The 18,705-nt window shown below is 40.8% G+C and overlaps 1 protein-coding gene across 1 annotated transcript in view; it reads left to right on the top strand.

The window, feature by feature from the left end:
• Positions 1-18,705, top strand: part of MAP3K9 (mitogen-activated protein kinase kinase kinase 9) — a 1,255,777-nt gene that overhangs the window by 366,065 nt on the left and 871,007 nt on the right. Inside the window, exon 3 of the mRNA XM_044073971.1 lies at positions 8,560-8,740. Within this exon, the coding sequence (XP_043929906.1) occupies positions 8,560-8,740 (181 nt within the window). The remainder of the gene's footprint in view (positions 1-8,559; positions 8,741-18,705) is intronic.

Raw genomic sequence — 18,705 nt, 5'->3', positions numbered from 1 at the left:
TGTGGGTGTTGATGGTGTGGGTTTTGAAGGGCTACGTGTTGCTTGAGGTGTAGTGCAGGTCTTAACCTTCTCCTCTTGACTGTCTAGTACAGTTTTGGCTAGAGAGAGCTTTGCTTCCAGTTTGTCTATGTAAGTGCATCTCTCACAGGTTGTAGTGTTGGGGGTAGGAGGCGAGGGTGGTCTGTTTACATGAGGCAGTTGCTGCATTGCTCTAGTATGCCCAGATTCATCAGGTGGACAGGAGAAATCTCCAGAAGCTGACCATTGGGCATGCCTGTTTAGGTGCTTTTTTTGTAAAGTACAAGAGCTGTTTTCCCTTACCTTTGCAAGGTACTTTGCAATTATAGGCTGTTTAGAGCCTACAATTAATTTCTCCTTATTAACAAGGAAAGTTGAGTGCTAGTATCAGTTTAAGGCTTCCTAGTGCGTTCCAGCAGGTTCTAGAGCAAGTGCTAGTCAAAGGGGTTCAGATTTTAGTGCTACTACTGAGAAACCAGCTAGTTCTAAGGGAAAATTTGAAGAGCAGACTTTCTGGCACCTGGAATAGTTTAACTGTAGACCCGGGGTGCTGCACGATGCAGAAAATGAGCAAACACATGCGTTTTTAAGGCAGAAAGTTGAAAGGGATTGAAATCCACCCAAAATAGCTAATAAAATTACAATTTCAGAGCTGGAAACCACTCCTCTACTGTTAGATAGGCAGTACAATGCTCACCACTCCCACTGGTAAGCAGTAGGACTTCTCTCGACCACAGCAAGGTCTGGATAGCTAGAAAGGAGGAACAGAAGGTAAGAATTAAGTGGGTTGGCCTTCTCATATGTTCTCTCTATATTAGGTAGAATGAGCTAATGACACTAGACTGGGAGGAGTGTCCAAGATCAAATTTAGAGTAGGGGCAGGCAACTGCAAGGCCAGCAGGTATAAAGACAAGATACCAGTACGGAGGAGAGGTGGGAAACTTTTTAGCTACACAATCGGGAATATGGACAATATTACAACTATGATCTAAACTATTTTAGGCAGAAAACACTACAGAAATGTTTATCACAGCAGAAAACCAGCAGTGAGCCAATAGCTTTGAAATACAGTATACAATAAAATTGCTATAAATATCTAGAATAAGCAATAACTACTAAAAATAAAAAAGAAAACAGGCTACTTATTGTTAGGGTCTATATTAGATAAACGAAAGTTTATCTTACAAAACGCTAACATGAGTGAAAATCCCGGAACCCAAAACCGAAATTGTGAGATTGCAGTACAGTGAAGATGGGAATATTTGCCCTTTCCTCACTGTAGTGCAATCTATAAGTTCTAAACGTCCTATAAAGAAACAGCTCTAGTACTTAGTAATGATGACCATCCCTACTGACATGTCTAAAGTTCAGTTCCTTGTGCTTTCTCCTATTAACCTGGTAAACTTGGGCATTTTGAAGCAGTCTAGCAACTGCCTCATGTACACAGACAACCCTCTCCTCTTACTTCCCAACACTCAGACTTGTGAGAGATGTACTTATATCTCCAAATTGGAAGCCATGCACTCTCCAGCCAAGACCGGAATAGCTGGTCAAGAGGAGAAGGTCAACACCTTCACCACACCACATGGAACACATAGCCCTCTAGAACACCCAACATCACAGCCCTCACATAAAAACACAAACCACGCATCCACGTTCGCAGAGGCTGTCAGTGGAAATCTACCCAAACAGCAGAGATCTCCAAGGCAGAAATGCACTCAACCATCACAATACAGCACAAACTACAAGGCACATAGCTCACCAACACAGCGTGCCCCTCAACCTAAGGCAGAACAGCTTGCCCAATACAATGATTATAGGTGATTCAGTAGTGAGGCACACTGACGTCCCACTCACTAGGATGAATAAGGAGAAGGTAATAGTCAGTTGTCTATCAGTTGCCAGACACCAACACATAACACACGCACTCAAGTCACTCCACAGCAAGTGCAAGTATGACTCTGTCATTGTCCATGTGGGTTTGAATGACCTGAGACACACTGTGAGGTACTTTTGCGGCCTCTCCAGTTGTTGCAGGTGTCTAGTGAGGTACATGCCAAATGGTGCATTGTACGCGATGACTGGACTAATGAGGGAAGAGTAGAGGGAGACAATGACCTCTTTCTTCCTGGATGCAAAACCCTTAGTAATGAGATGTGCCACATAGAAGCACTTTCTGACCACAGTGGCAATGTGGTGATCAAAAGAGAGGTTGCTGTCAACCTGTGTTGCCAGATCTCTTATAATGCCTTCTGTGTTCAGCGGACTATCATCATTGTGGTAATTCATGGGAACTGGGTTTTCCCAAAGGGGATGATGACACATTTTTTGGCATTGAGCTTAAAGCCATGATTCTAACACCAGTCATTGGTCTCAGTGAGGCCATTCTGTAGGATGTGAACATCACTTGGGGAGTTAATAATAGCTCCCAACTTGCAATTGTCTGTGAACTTTGTCAGCCAGAGTCCCTTCATATTGGCCTGGACTTCAGAGAAGTAGATACCAAACAGGAGAGGACCAAGACCGAACCCTGTGGGACTCCACTCATGAGTTGTCGGCAGTCTGACTTGGAATCAGCTTAGTGAGTTTTTCTATGATTCCTGAGTGGGGAATGGTATCAAAGGCCTTGGCCAGAGCAAGGTAGGCTGTATGAACCACCTTGCCTTCATCTACAGCTCTGGTGACTGACTCAAAGAAGTCGACCAAGTTGAGCAGGCATGATCTACCCTTCACAAAACCAAACTGTGTGGGATCCAGAGTTTGGAGATTTTCTATATCTTTGTTTATAAGGCCCGTGATGATGTGTTCCATAGCTTTGCATATCAGACTCGTCAGGCTAATGGGGCAATAGTTCCCAGGGTCTGTAGTCGCTCCAACTTTGTGGAGAGGAATGACTGTAGCAATGCACCATTCAGTAGGGACAAAGCCTGAGATGAGGCTATGATTGAACAGGGCACACAGGTGAGGTGCCAGTTCACTCTGTAGTTCATGTAGAACACAACTAGGGATATTGTCAGGTCCCATAGAAGCTGTATTCTTGGCCTTGGATAGTTCTGTTTTAACCTGTGCAGCAGTAATAGTGGTTGCCTGGCAATCTACTGGTATTGTGATTGTTCCTTTGGGGGGGGGGGGGCTATTGTCAGGCGTAATTGGAAAATATTGCTGACTGATGAGAAAATTAGGAAGATGGTGGGAGATCAGCCCAGTTTTGGCTTTAGGAGGAATAAAAATCTGAAAGACATAAAGAGCCATGAGGGGAAGAAAGAACCCCAACAGGCTGTGGCGAGGATAGGAACTAGATCATGTAGGACATGTAAAGCCTGCAGCAGTATAAGTAAAGATGCTAGCTTTATGCATCCGGTCACTGTAAGGGTATATCATTTTGGAGCTAAAGCCAACTGTAGGACCACAAATGTGGTTTATCTTGCCATGTGTCAAGCATGCACCTGCTACTATGTAGGCAAGACGAACTGCATGCTCAATACTAGGATTCTAAACCACCTGTCGACCTTTAGGTTACACAATGAACATAATGCCTTATACAGGCATAGATCTAGTAATGAGGGACATCAATTTAAATTTATTGTTATATGGAATATAAGAAAAGGCAATAGGGGAGGTGACATAATAAATTATAGAGTTTGAAGAAGCTAAATGGATTGCTGAGCTTACAGCACATAGATATCCTGGACTTAATGAAGTTGTCTCATTAAAACCCACCCTTATAAAACGGCGGGTTCAGTATTGAATCATGATTGGTTGTCATTTATTTAAAATGGGTGTTTTGATGTTGGTTATTTATCTGATGAAGGGCTTGTACTGCTGCCTTAGCTGTGATTGACAATATACTTTAAGGTAGCTGTAAATCGTATGATACTTAATAGGTTAGGGTCCCATTGTTAAAGAGACAAGGCAGGGCTACAAACCTCCTGCTTCATGGGCTTTTCCTGGACCAAAATTCTTAAGTTGTAAAAGCCAAGGAGAAAAATTCTTTAGAGTAGTAAAGATTTTGTGCAACCGAAGTGTGCTATGCATTGAAGTGCCACACAAAGGGAGGAATAGCCACGTTATGCTTTATTTATATCTGATACTTCAGAGATCATTTTCTAATGAGAGGGGAATGCTCTGCTCATGGTTTAGTTGTACTTGTTTTTCTTGATGTGTATATACTTTTGCAGGAAGTATATGAATATCTGCCTCAAAAGAAGAACGCTCAAACAGGGGGAGTCAGGGGGTGTGGGAGGTGATAAACTTAGGATTTTACATGTCTTGGATAATGGCTTCTATTTGATAGAATTCTAGTTGCGGAAATCTGCTCTTACATTTTTGTGTCCTACTCATGAACTCTCTTCAGCCTCATTTTTGCATCCCTTTACTGTATGCTTATTGACAAGCATGTGATCACAATTCACATATTTTATAGTTGTTAATTGATAGCCTAGTACCTACCTATGAACCTATGAATATCGGCCCAATGGCCTAAGCAAGCCTAGCCAACAAGGTTCCCTGGATTACGCCACCCAAGAAAGTTAATTTTGTATGCCCCTGTCGAGCAGAGCCACAGAAGTGATCCCCGGTGTGTATTTCCTATTTCCCATCCACTCATCAAGATTTTTCTTGAAGAGTGCTAATGAGAAACTTTGCTTGACATAGATGGGTAGCTTGTTCCAGAGTATAGGAAGTCTCTGGGAAAGGAATTTATCCCTCCAGCATGTCCTGTTTAATGTGGTGACAGTGTTTAGGTCCCTAGAGTGTGTAGCTTGTAGGGCTTGGGATTTCTTTAGGTGTAGCATGTCCAACAGCTCTGGGTTTAACATAGCTCTATATGTTAGGCAGAGATCTCAGAGTAGACGATATGCTACAGAGTAAAGCTGGAGTTTTTTTTAGAATGTCAGTGTTGGGCATCTATTTGAGGCCAGTAATCCTCTTTGTGAGGTATTCTGTGGCCTTTCCAGCTGCTGCAGATGTCTTGTAAGTTACATTCCAAAAAGGGTGTTGTACTCTATAATGGGTCTAATGATTGCTGAGTAGAGGGGAACAATGACATATTTTTTTCCTGGTGAGAACCCTTTTGTGATGAGGTGTGCCACATAGAAGGATTTCATGACTACTGTGGTTATGTGTTTATCAAAGGAGAGACTACTGTTCACCTGGGTCCCAAGGTCTCTTATCACACATTCGACATTAAGTAGACTGCTGTTTATGTGGTAGTTCATCAGAGTTTTTACCAAAGGGGATGACAATGCACTTTTTGGCATTGAGCTTGAGGCCATGCCTCTGACACCAGGCATCTGTCTCAGTGAGGCCCTTCTGTAGGATGTTCATATCATTTGGGGACTCGACTATGGCTCCTAGTTTGCAGTCATCTGCGAATTTCGTTAGCCAGAGGCCTTCTGTGTTAGCCTGTACTTCAGAGAAGTAGATGCCAAACAGGAGAGGTTCCAGGACTGAACCCTGTGGTACTCCACTTGTCATTGGTTTGAAGTCAGATTTGGAGTCTGCAACTTTTAAAGTGTGGGTTCTGTCAGTGAGCCAGTTGGCAACCCATCTTGTGACGTAGGGATTTATACCTAGTTTAGTGAGTTTAGCTATAATTCCAGAATGGGGGATGGTGTCAAAAGCCTTGGCGAGGTCAAGATAGGCTGTGTGAACCACCTTACCCTCGTCTATGGCTTTGGTGACTGCCTCAAAGAAGTTGATCAGGTTCAGAAGGCATGATCTGCCTTTCACAAACCCGAACTGGGTGGGCCCCAGAGTTTTGGAGGTTACCAGTGTCTTTGTTTATGAGTTCCATGATGATACATTCCATGGCCTTGCAGACCAGGCTCCATTAGGCTAATAGGGCAATAGTTCCCAGGATCAGTGTTGGCTCCCCCTTTGTGGAGTGGGATAACTGTTGCTGTGTGCCATTCAGTGGGCACAAAGCCTGACGTGCTTAGGTGGGGAGCCAGTTTGTTCTGAAGTTTGTGTAAAACGCAGCCAAGGATGTTGTCCGGTCCCATGCATCTGTGTTTTTGGTTTTAGAGAGTGCAGCTTTTACCTGCATAGCTGTGATTACAGGGACTCTGCATTCTTCCTGTATAGATATGGGCCTTTTAGGGGGTGAGGGGGGTAAAGTTAGCACTGTACCTATCTGCCGGGATGTTGGCAATATCAGTTGATTCTGTAATTTTCGTGTTGTTGTGCTGTAACTCAGCGCAAATCTGGGTGTTGCCATTGAGATTCTTGACATAGCTATAGAATGTTTTGTGGTTGCCCTTAGAATCAGTGCCGATTTTGTTTTCGTAGCTAACTTTGGAGGATGATCCTATAAGGGATCTTAGCTTCTTACTGAGGCTGACCAAGGGAGCTCCTCCACTCATGGGATTTTACTCTCTTGCAACAGTTTATTCCTTCTGTTGTAGAGTTTGTTTATGGCAGGAGACCACCAGATTGGCTTCCTTTTTTTGGAACATAGCATCTTGGTTCTGTTTGGGATAGCATGATCCATGCACTCGTGTAAGTGCTTATAGAGTGCATTTGTGTAGGAATTGTGTGTGTTATTTCTCTTTGATAAGCACTGTGTGTGTTAATAGTTTATTATAGGATGCCTTCTTTTTTCCTGTTAATTGCAGCTCTTCTAATATTTAATTACTTATAACATTCAAAATAAGGCATATAATTTTTATTTTTTGTCTTTATCATTTGTTATACTGTATTTGTTTGGAGTTTTTCTCCCTGGGCCTTTGCTGATATATATATTTTTTTGCTTCGTCAGTGTGTGCATCTATATTGGGGGTTTAGGAGGCCTGCCCACTATCAGAAATGCCCTTTTTGATGAGTGCAGATAGATGTTAGATATGCAGGTGTGAATATGGAATGATTTATGAATGGTTATATCTCCATTCTTCATGGGCTGGACTTTGGAAAGAGTGGAGTTGGAGTGGTGGATGTTCTAATATCGTTTAGGTGAACAAACTAGATTGTTTTGATGCAAAGACTATGCGTGTGTTAGGTTGCACAGGTGAATCCCAGTTGTGAAGTTAAAGGCATTGTACTAGAAACATTAAGTTACTTGTACCTCGTGGTAAGTAAATTGTCTGCTCGGTAGTTCAAAGTTTAGTACTGCTTGGAAGATTCCATAAGACTTGATTACTGTTTCCAATACACTAACTGTATTCTGTCAAAAGTGAAATGTATTATTTGAATTGCAGTAATTTTATTGCAGTTCATACTTTTAAATGTGATGTAGTGGTTATGTATGGGTAGCAAGGGAATACAGACAGCCATGAGGGTCTGCTCCAACCCAGCCCTCCAATCCACTCCTGAGGCAGCATTCACCTTCATTCTCTCATCCAAGTAAGTCCAGCTTACCCCACCCCCATCCCTTGACTGGGGCTCTGTGCTGACCGTTCACACTCTCTGGACATGAACTGTGTGGTATATATCCCTCAGAAGCTTCACATCCTTTAGGATGTGATCTACAAAGGTGTTTTTCTGTGTGGCCTTAACCCCACCCCTGCTGGTAATGTGCACACCTGCTTTTCCACAGGGACTACCAATGCTGTTGTTTCTGTGTATGTGCGCTGCTTTACATGAGCATACAAAGGCTACTGCCACTGGTTTGAATAGCTTTTGTACACATCCTATAGGTTCGTATGTAAATACTAGGCTACAGTCTGCAGACTGTTGCAAGCCTTGCCAATAACCAGAGGTTAAAATCAAACCCTTTGCCTTGTATGTTTTAGGTAAAGACCTTGACCATTATACCAACCCTCCCCCCTTACCAAAACCAGCATGCACTTTCTATGCTTTGGGTCTCTGACCCGCAGCACAGGAGCAGCAGGAAAGCTAACTGTAAACAACCAAACTTCCTCCCAGGATGGTCAAGCTATAGCCATGTATTTTCCATGTTCCCCTCCCTTACTCTTCCACTCTTCTGAGCTGGTAATCAAACTCTGTCCGTTAGGGTTTCATTTAGCAGTTTATCCCTCTGTGCCACAGAGCCAGGCATATACATTTATATTATTAGTTTTAATGGAATGTTTTCTTGTGTGTAAAAGGTTTGTTAGTCCTTTGGGTATTTTTTCTTGTCAACAAAATTCAATAAATAAACACAAGACTGAGAGCATATGATGATCTTGGGGTTGTATAGGAATGCTTGAATGCACAAGCAGTAAAAGGAAGAAATTTCTAGCAAAGAAATGATGGTAAACTGTTAGGATGTTTGCAATTTTAACTCCACATAACATTAAGTTTAAGCATGACATTAGTAGAGAATTTGGCTAACTGCCTATTCCTTACTCTGGGTGCATTGCTGCGAAAATGAATTTGGAAAAATCTTAGTTTGAAGATGATCAGTGCTCACGATACACTGTCAGACACAGTTCATCATAATAATTCTGAAGCAGTCTAATTGCTGCCTGAAGAAGTTAGCAGTGTAATCTTGAATATTGATGATTTGACCTTTCTTGGCTTTTTAACAGGAGGGCCCCTACCCTACGATAATTACACTAATTGAAGATGGTTATGGGACATTTACAATGTTTCTCTGTTTTATAGTACTGATACTTGAAAGAATTGAGAATGAAGATCTGAGTAACAAGACCCTGAAGATTACAGACTTTGGGCTGGCACGCGAGTGGCATAAAACAACAAAAATGAGTGCAGCTGGGACCTATGCCTGGATGGCACCAGAAGTTATCCGTTCCTCCATGTTTTCCAAAGGCAGTGACGTTTGGAGGTAATGTGGTTGTTGACCAAATAAATACCATGCACAAACATCATATTAAAGTAGTTTCCATGCTATTAATTTCGTATGAGCAAACACTGTTGAAATCACAAGAAGTATAAATGTGGTAGTACTTGTTTAAGTACTCTTCCCACCCATTGCTCTCCGTAGATCCATAATTCTGAGTGCCCACCCAACAAACTAGTATTTTGAGTAAACCTCTTTTACTACATATTGTCTTCTGCTCTGTTTCTCAGAGATCAGCAAAGCTGTGACTCATTCCGGAAGTGCTTTACTTGTATCTACAAGTATCTTTGACTGTTAAATCTTACTTAAATTATTTTAAGTGATTGCTGCTGTTTCCTGCTTTTATATGCGAAAGTCACTGAAATTTTTTTGTATATATATAAAAAAAAAATGCTCTTCCTCACTGTTACTGCTGTAAGACTGTCTCACAATCATCTTCTGCAAGGGATTTGCAGCTAGCTGATTGTTTTTTTGAAGCATTACATTTGTCGGTCTCTTCTACAGTGTTTTTACATTATGAGGACTGGGTTTACTCATCTTCTGGCAGGAGGTGTTTGCCTGGTATGCCTGAGTTGGGAAGTACAAAAAAAGCTCCTGGTGTAGTCATTTTATTGGTCAGAGGGATCATTAGTTACTTTCTACTTTTTTCTGTGCAGCTGTAAATTTTTCACATTTGTGTCTGTTAGCAGTGCCCTGTGTAGTTGCAAACGCCTAGAATGCAAATTTTCCATGTAGTGTGGTCCATAAAATTGTACCCTGTAAAGCAGCAATATACAGGAAATGTCTTGCTGCCAACAAGCTACGAGCAGCTAGTTGGGCAGCTAGTGGCAATGCCTAGAGAGTATAATTCAGTATTGTGTTAAAATTAAAGTTAGTAGAATTTAGTACCGTTTAACATCATTTGCCCCAATAAAGCACCCTTATTAGTCTGCAACAACAAACCACCCTTAATAGCCTTTCTAATCCCACTGCACCACTCCCTTTTAGCTTACCGAATCAAAGGACTATATTATGGACATGCAGTTTTCTAACTTCTCTTTAACCAGCTTTGCGGATATGGGCATCTTGAGACAATGTAGGAATTGTCTGATGTTGATGGCCACTTAATCCTTAAAGAAGCAGACACAGTGTGCAAAAGATGTTTTTTGCACAATGGCATTGGAGGTTAAACTCGCACATACAGCAACACATCAGGTTGCTGAAACCAGGCATAAGACATCTATCTCACATAGCACACACATAGACTAATGTATGCTGAGGCACTTAAAAGCAGTCTTAATAAAAAACGGTGATTGTCTAGACCATCTTTTGTCAAACATATGCACCAGCAAAGCCCAAAGGCAGTCAGAAAAATACTACCTCACACCACACATACTGTCATTGTCAGTGCAGCCCCAAGCACTAAGCCCCTAAAGCAAACACAGTTCCCAGGACTCTCATCATAGGGGAGTCCTTTGTAAGATATACTGATGCCCCTCTAACCAGGCTGAACAATGAGAAGATAACTGTTAGCTGCTTGTCTGGTGCCAGGATCCACCAAATCACACATGCAGTCCAGTCATTATGCCACAGGTACCAATATGATTTCATCATATTCCATGTAGGTGTAAATGACTGGAGATGTACCTCCCTGGACTATATCAGGATAGATGTTTGGAGCTTTCAGACTATGTATCTTAGGCTGGTATGAGCCTAGCATTGAGCAGCATTTTACTATCACCAAGGGTAATGCCACAACATGAGTAAAAAATGATTGATTTCAACAACTGTTTGTCTTTCAGGTGTCAGTATTTGTCAGCGTGGGAGGTCATGGTCAACAGGCCGTGTTACTTTGTCAGGGATGGTTTGCACCTTTCCCATCTAGGCTTTCAAATAGTGGCTGAAATGTTGTCCATCCCTTACAGTGCTTTTTTAGGTAAAGCCAAATTGACAAACCTAACAACATAGAAAAATCAACTTTACTGAACCTCAAGGTATTGCTGCTGAAAGCCAGGAGCCTAAATAAAAAATACACTCCCTCCAAGCTTTCCTCGCATTCGAATATACACATCTGTGCAGTTACCAAGACATGATTTAAAGGGGCTGAGAGTACCCCAGCAGTGCAGAATTTGAGTGCCTTCCACACTTTTAGACCCATAGCTACAAAGACAAGGGTCAAAGGTGGAGGTGTCTCAATAATGTAACAGTAACAAACGTACTTCTATGGTGGTCAAACAGGATTATGTGCTGGAGTTCCTCTACATGCAGAACACCATAGACAAGATCTCATACCGTATCCTAGCCAGCTGTAGGTCACCTTCCATGTCCCATGAAGGTCACAGTGCATACTTGGACCAACTGGAGACACTTGCCATCCAACCTAATACCCTACTCATGGGAGACTTCAGGTATCCCTTTATAGACTGGGAATACTACAAGGCTTCAAATTTGCAGATGTAGAGATTCCTGGACGTAGTAATTACAAACACCCTTGACCAAATAGTGAATATACCCACTAGAAACTCCAACATGTACTGGACATTGTGCTCACAAATATGAGAATCAGCAGTGTGAACATTGTCTCTAGGTGATTGCCACTGTTGGTGGCACGCCGACCCCATGTGCAAAACTGAGAAAAACAGGGGTTTGAATGGATGTAGCATTGCTTTTATTGTGTCTTACATGACTGTATACCTATTACTGATCTCATTAATCAGTGGAAATGAACTATAGAAACATAGTTGAAAAATACTGAATATTGCAGAGATGTGCTGTTTGTGAAAACTGCAAAGATGCTGAAAATAAAATCCAACAAAAACTCAGCACCCACTGGATATATTAATTTTAGTTTTCAGCTGTTTAATATTTAGGAAGCACATGTGTAACATGCCCGATAACTATGTCCACTCCATTCTACATAGCTGTGTTACAAACTGCAGAGACTAAGATACTAAGATTTTTCTCATCTGGACCATATTAATCAGAATCACTGTGTTATTTTGCAGAAAACTAATTGGGTGCCAGTGAAGGTTAGGGCTAATTTCTTACTTGGTAACCTTATCTTCAGACTAATGAATGACAGGTATTGTCCTGTGGTTAGAAATAAGCTGTTTATTAGAAATCTAACTTGCAATTTAAGAAGCTAGGAGAGCTTCTTATTATGAAGATGTCCATTTAGCTTAGCTGACACAGAGAAAACATTTGATTGAATTGCTCCTAACTTCTTGAATGCTTGTGCAAAATAGTGACGGTCTTCCAGAATTTTGCAAACTGCTAAAATCTCACATTGCGGAGAGAAACAAGCGCAGTTGTCCTCTTGTTCTGGGGATCCTGGTTACGCCCCATCTGGAAATACTCCACTTCATGTGTGTGTACCCCTATAAGACTAGTGGCAGCTTTAGCATATGATTGCATTTCAAGAACTTATTCTGTGGAGGACTTCCAAGATGGCTTCACATTGACAGCTTAATTCTGACTCTTCCAGTGTGAAATTAGAAACTTAGCAAAGAAAGCCAGTGGACCTGGATTTCTGAGTAAATTTCAGTAACTGCCTAGTAAGTGCACTGTCTGGATGCCAGAAAAAAAGAACCACAGAAGGCCTGAAGGAAAATCAGCTACAAAAAGTGATGAACAAATACTGACTGGGTAAAGTACTGTAGCTGTTCAGCAAAAAGAAGTGCAAGCTCTAGACATGAATTTCAGTAACCTTGAGGAAAATATAATGCAATTACATACAGACCTGACTAAAATAAATGAAACGCTGATGGAATACATCAACTCAAACAATAAAAGGCTGGAAAAAATGGAACAAGCTTTAAACATATACTCAGATGAGATGATAAAGCTGCAAAACTCAGAGGGTGAAATGAAGAAAAGGCTGGCTGAATATGAGACTGCACAAGAAGAGATGCTTCAAAAAAAAAAAAAAAAAAGTACAGGGCACGTAGAGAAAACCTGAGATTTTCTGCTGTACATGAGATGCTGGAAGGGACAGACTGTATTAATTTCAAGAAAGTACAAATAAGCAGCTGGACTGGTATTCCACAACAGGAACTGTTAATTGAAAGGACACATTGCATGTACACTCCAAACCTGGCTGTGAGAAAACAACCTAGACCTTTATTAGTAAGAATGCAATCTTACCAGTAGAAGGAGTTGATTCTGACAAAACTGTGGCAGAAGGACGAAGTACTAAAAGTGGGAGACAGCAGAGTGTTTGTGGAGAATGACTACTCATTTTACACCAGGCAGAAGAGGAATAAATGTGTTTCATTACATAGGGAATGTTTAGAAGCAGGTGTGAGATTCAAACTGCTGTACCCAGCTATCTTTGAAATATTTTTTACTGGGAGAACAAAAACATTTTTATGACAGTAATGTTAGATTTGTAGTACTAAGGGGCTACTGGTAAGGGAGGAGGATTACACTGACATGTATTTATATTCTACTGAAAACTTCTATAATGGAACTTAAGAAAATTCTGGGAGAAGTAATCAGCTTGCAGCAAAGAGTATTAATTATAGGTGGGGATTGGAATTTTATTTGCAAAAGTGAAGATGTGTCTGGGGGGCCCAGACAGGAAAATATAACAATGGAGAGTAGATTTTTAAAGAAGTTTATGAACATATTTGGCATGGAAGATGTGAGTATTAGGAGTTTGGAGTGAATGCAAATATTATTCCCCAAGATACAAAAACTTGGCTAGGCTTCACAGAATTTTCATTTCCCAGGAACATGTGCATTTATTTGAAGGTCCTGATATGCACCCAGTAATTTTTTCAGGTCATGCACCAGTAATAACTAAAATAAAAACAGGGTAATGAAGTAAAAATGAGACTGTTGCTTTTCCACCTATCTGTTGAAAAGAGAGAAATTTAAGGAATAGGTAATGGAAATTATTCAAGAGCTATTAGAGTAGATAGAAACTACTTCTGAAAATAAAGCTAATGAGTGGGATAAAATTAAAGTGGAATTTAAAAGTAGGGTACAAATAAAAGAAAGGGAGATATGGTTAAGAAGTAACAAGAATTATTTAGAGGGACTGTCAAATATTAAAGTATTGCAAAATATGAGGGATTCTCAGACCACAAAGAGGAGCAACTACAGAATGCTAAACAGAAAATAAAGGATTACCTCAATAATCTGCATTAGGAAGATTGATGTTAAGCAACTGTTTTTTGATAACTCTAGTGGACAAAAACTTTTAGCACAACGACTCGGGCAACAGAAAGTAGAAAGGGTTGTCATCAAGCTTAGGGAGCTTAGAAATATTTTGGAAATGTTATGAACGTCTGTATAAAGCATAGTAATATGGAAATGTTTATGGAAGAATTAAATATGTCAAGGTTGGAGGGAGGGGAAGTTCAATTACTAACAGGATAGGAGGAAATGAGATAAAAATGGTGATGTATAACCAATCTACATGAAAGTCCCAGGAATAGATGATATTCCTGTGGAAGTTTAGAAGCTAGGAGGAAAAAAACTGATGAAGTTCTGGGAAGGTTTTGTTTAACAATATTTTAAGAGGAGAAGTACCAGCATGCTGTAAGAAAGAGTGGCTGTAATACCTAAAGAGGATAAAGATTCATTAGATCCAGCTTCATGTAGGCCCATTTCAGTATGAAATAATGATTATAAAGTGTTTGTGTATAATTGCTAAAAAAAAAAAAAAAAAGGCAAAAGTGATGCCAAAATTGATGGATATGGATCAGTGTGGTTTTGTGGAGGGGAGGCAAACATTTGACAACATAAACAGAAAAACAATGATCCAGATGGAAGCAGAATGTAAGAAAATACCAGTCTTGCTGGTGGGTCTTGATGCAGAGAAAACTTTTGACAGAGTAAGCTGGGATTTTGTGAGCAGAGCAGCGGAAGCATTTGCATCCCCTGATAAAATTATAAGGTTAATTAGGAGGATATATGAAGGATTGGAGGTAAAAATTTAAGTGGGTGGGGGTTTTGTCTGATAATCTCTTCTTGGACAAGATGTGCTCTCTCCCCTTTGTTATTTGCATTATTTTTAGAATCATTGGCAAAGAAAATAAGGGGCTCAGAAATTCAAGGGTATAATTGGTATGGTAGTCAAGAAAAGCTGGCTGTATTTGCAGATGACATTATTTTATACCTGACAAGACCAGAAGGGGACATTATTGCTGTGGAACATATTGAGAGTTTCAAACCTTTTTGGGATGCAAAGTTAATGAAGCTATCACAAAAGCAATAGCTGTAAATTATGTACCCACATATGAATTGGTTCAGCAATGTCCATATTTATGGGGACATGAATAAAATGAAATATTCAGGAGTATGTATTAAAAATTATACCAGTGTGGCAGCTAAGGATATGTGGGAAGAGACTAAAAAGATAATACAAAAACTGAGAAAATGGAAGCTCAGTTATATGGATATTGATAGTAATATACAAGCAGTTAAAATGTTTTTAGTCCCTCTAGTCTTATACACAGGTCAGGCATATTGCTATTAACCAGAGGAGAAGTTCTGGATAGCAGTTAATAAACAGCTGAAGAGTCAAGTGGGATAAGCTTATTCTTCCTATAGACCAGGGCGGATTCTGATTACCCGAGTTGAAGGGGTATTTCAGAGCAACACGATTAAGGATTCCATACATATCATAGGCAGAAAACTATAATTCAGTGAGGAAAGAGATGATTATGAAATGGGGGAAGCTCCAGTAACAGGGAGATACTGGGGATTATGGATGCAGACCTTGAAGGAGAACAACAGTTATCATACAGAATAATATGTTCATAAATTAGTAGAAGGTCTTTTAAGAACTAGGCTAACACAGGAATGAAGAAAGGAGATTCTGCTGATATGAATGACTGCAATTAGGGATGCAGACAATAGACAAGAGGGGGCAGGAATATATTGGAGAATACTGGCAAAGGAACCAAGGTATTAGGAGCAAATAATTGGAGACAGTAAGGTAGTGGAATGGGAAGACACCAAGAACTTATTTGGACTGCAGGCTAGAGATTGCCTTCCATATCGAGGATTGATATCAGAGAATAGGCAAAGAGGAAGAAATGGGGGGTCCTAAACAAAAGATCAGCACTGGTAGAGATTTTAGTAGAATCTAGAGCAGAAGTTGCTATTAAAAAAGGAATAATTAGTAGAGCATATAAAATACTGCATGGTAACTATAAGAATCAATCAGAGGAGGTTAGAAGTATTGGGAAGAGAGATTGGAGAAGCGATGCAGAAAGAATCAGAAGGATATATGTATGTCTCCCAAATATGCAACAAAGTCTTGAAGATTTAGGATCTTTGCTTGGAAATGTTTACATAGATATTTTTATACCCCAAGCAGACTCCAAAGAATTTCTCCTCCGGTAAACAGCAAATGTTGGAGGTGTGACGGAGAAGAAAGATACAACTGGAAACATATTTTCTGGGAGTGTAATGAGTTGACAGACTTTAAACATTCCCTGCATTGGAATTGCCTAGACATAGTAAGGCATTGCTGAGTCTAATTATGATGGCTGCCAAAAAAGCAATTGCTAAAAAATGGAAATCAAAGTCTAAACCAACTTTACTAGAAAGTAGACAATAACAGAGATAAAACAACTGGAACTGGGATCTTTAGAAAAGGGTAGGAGCAAATTACATAGAAAAAATGGGAAATGTGGGATCAGTACATGCAGAGGAGGAAGGAGGATTAAAAATAGGCAGGATTTGAATGAGTTATGTAATGGTTGACTAACAATGACTTGATATATCAAAAGTGATGTATAATGTTTGCAGCTACAGTTGTGTTTTAGTTCTAGGTATTACGATTGTTGTAGGATCACAGAAGATTACTTGGAGTTCATTTTAAGCCTAGCCATTTCATCCCAATGTAATACCATACAAATATTAGTCAGTACCCAAGACTGCATTTAGTGATGACTGCCCATGTCCAGGAGGGTTATGGGCTCTATCCCCAGTAAGAATTTACAGTGCCCCATCCACTCATCTAGGTTCCTCTTGAACAGTGTCATAGAGGTGCTCTGTTTCACATTAATTGGTAGCCTGTTCCAAAGACATGGCAGTCGCTAGGAGATAAATCTGTCCCTCCAGAATGTCCTGTTTAAGTCACAGGACATATTTAGGCCACTGGAATGGGTAGACGTAGGCCTGTTTGATTTTGGATATGCAGCAAGTTTACTAGGTTTGGATCTTGGATTGCTCTGTAAGGCCAGGCATAAGTCTCCCCTAAGAAGTCTGTATGATATGGAGTTTATTGAATGGGACTCTAGTCGGTCTGTGCAAGTCACATGCTTGAGCCCCTTAAACATCTTTGTTAGAAAACTTTGAGGTCTCTTTATTGCTGCAGATGCTTAGTAAGGTACATGTCAAATGGGGCATTGTACTCGATTATGGGCCAGGTAAGTGCCAAGTATAGGACGGTTGTAACGTCTTTTGCTCTTGAGGTGATGTCTTTACTAATCAAGTGTGCTACATAAAAAGCTTTCCTTACTACAGTAGACACATGGTGGTTGAAGTTAAGGTCACAGTCAACTTGTGATTCCAGGTCCTTTAGCATGTCATGGGTACTTAGGGTGTTGTTGATTTGATAGTGTGAGGGGACAATGTTTGTGCCAAAGGGAATGAAGCTTTCCTTACTACAGTAGACACATGGTGGTTGAAGTTAAGGTCACAATCAACTTGTGATCCCAGGTCCTTTAGCACGTCATGGGTACTTAGGGTGTTGTTGATTTGATAGTGTGAGGGGACATTGTTTGTGCCAAAGGGAATGATGATGCATTTCTTTGAATTCAGTTTGAGACCGTGACTAATTACACTAGTTGTTGGTGTGCGTGAGACCCTCCTTGAGTATACTGACATCATTTGGGGATTCAGTGATTGCACCTAGTTTGCAGTTGTCTGCAAACTTCTTCAGCCACAGCCCCTTAGTTTTGACCTAAAGAGTATGTACCAAACAATAGGGGACCAAGCACTGACCCCTGTGGCACTCAACTGGTAACAGGTCTGCTGGTTGATGTGGAGTCACCCACTTTGATAACGTGTGTCCCATTTGTGAGCCAGTTGGCAACGCATCTTACAATGAAGGGGTTTACATTCAATTTGCTACATTTATTGGTAATGCCTGAATGTGGGATTGTGTCAAAAGCCTTTGCCAGGTTGAGGTATGCTGTGTGCAGAGATTTGCCCTGGGCAGGGGCCTTGGTTACATTTTCAAAGAAATCCACCAGATTTCATAGGCAAGATCTGCCCTTTATGAAGACGAGTTGGGTAGGATCCAGGGTTTGGAGGTTGCCTGTGTCTTTATTTATGAGGTCCGTAATAAGTTCCATGGCCTTACAGATGGGGCTGGTTAGGCTTATGGGTCTGTAATTCCCTGGGTCTGTTACTAGGCCACCTTTGCGGAGGGGAATAACTGTTGCTGTTGTCCATTCCACAGGAACAAAGCATATGGTTAGGTTATGATTGAAAAGGGTACTTAGTACTGATGCTAGTTCATGTTTTAGCCTGTTTAGAAGACAGCCTGGGATGTTGTCTGGTCCCATAGAAGCTGTGTTTTTTGCCTTGGACAAGGCTATGAGGACCTGCTATTCAGATATGTAGGGTGGGGGTGGGGGAAGGTTTCTTTAAATTAGGAAGGGATAAGGGAGTGAAATTTTTACCAGACCTGCCTGCTAGCAGGTTTGCTGTCTGTGGGGTCAGTGTGTGAGATACTGTTGGCCACTAGTTCTGCACTTTCTTGGGTCCTACCCTTTAGGTTATGTATGTAGCTGTAAAAGGCCTTATGGTTATCCTTGGCTGTACTTGCTAAGTTTCTCACAAAGGAGCCCTTGGCGGATTTGTCAAGTTACCTTATTTGCCTGTTGAGGCTATGGAGGGTGCTTTTCCATTGCTGGGGTCTTGCCTTTGTTTTCTTGGACAGCAACCTTTTGCATTTATTGTAAAGTTTGTTGATGCTGGATGTCCACCATGGCAGCTTGTTTTTA

Source organism: Protopterus annectens, chromosome 6.part0 (genome assembly GCF_019279795.1).
Source record: "Protopterus annectens isolate FY-2018-M chromosome 6.part0, PAN1.0, whole genome shotgun sequence".
Taxonomy (NCBI): domain Eukaryota; kingdom Metazoa; phylum Chordata; order Ceratodontiformes; family Protopteridae; genus Protopterus; species Protopterus annectens.
Note: the sequence above shows the minus strand (reverse complement) of the source record. Positions and strands in the feature narration are given on the sequence as shown.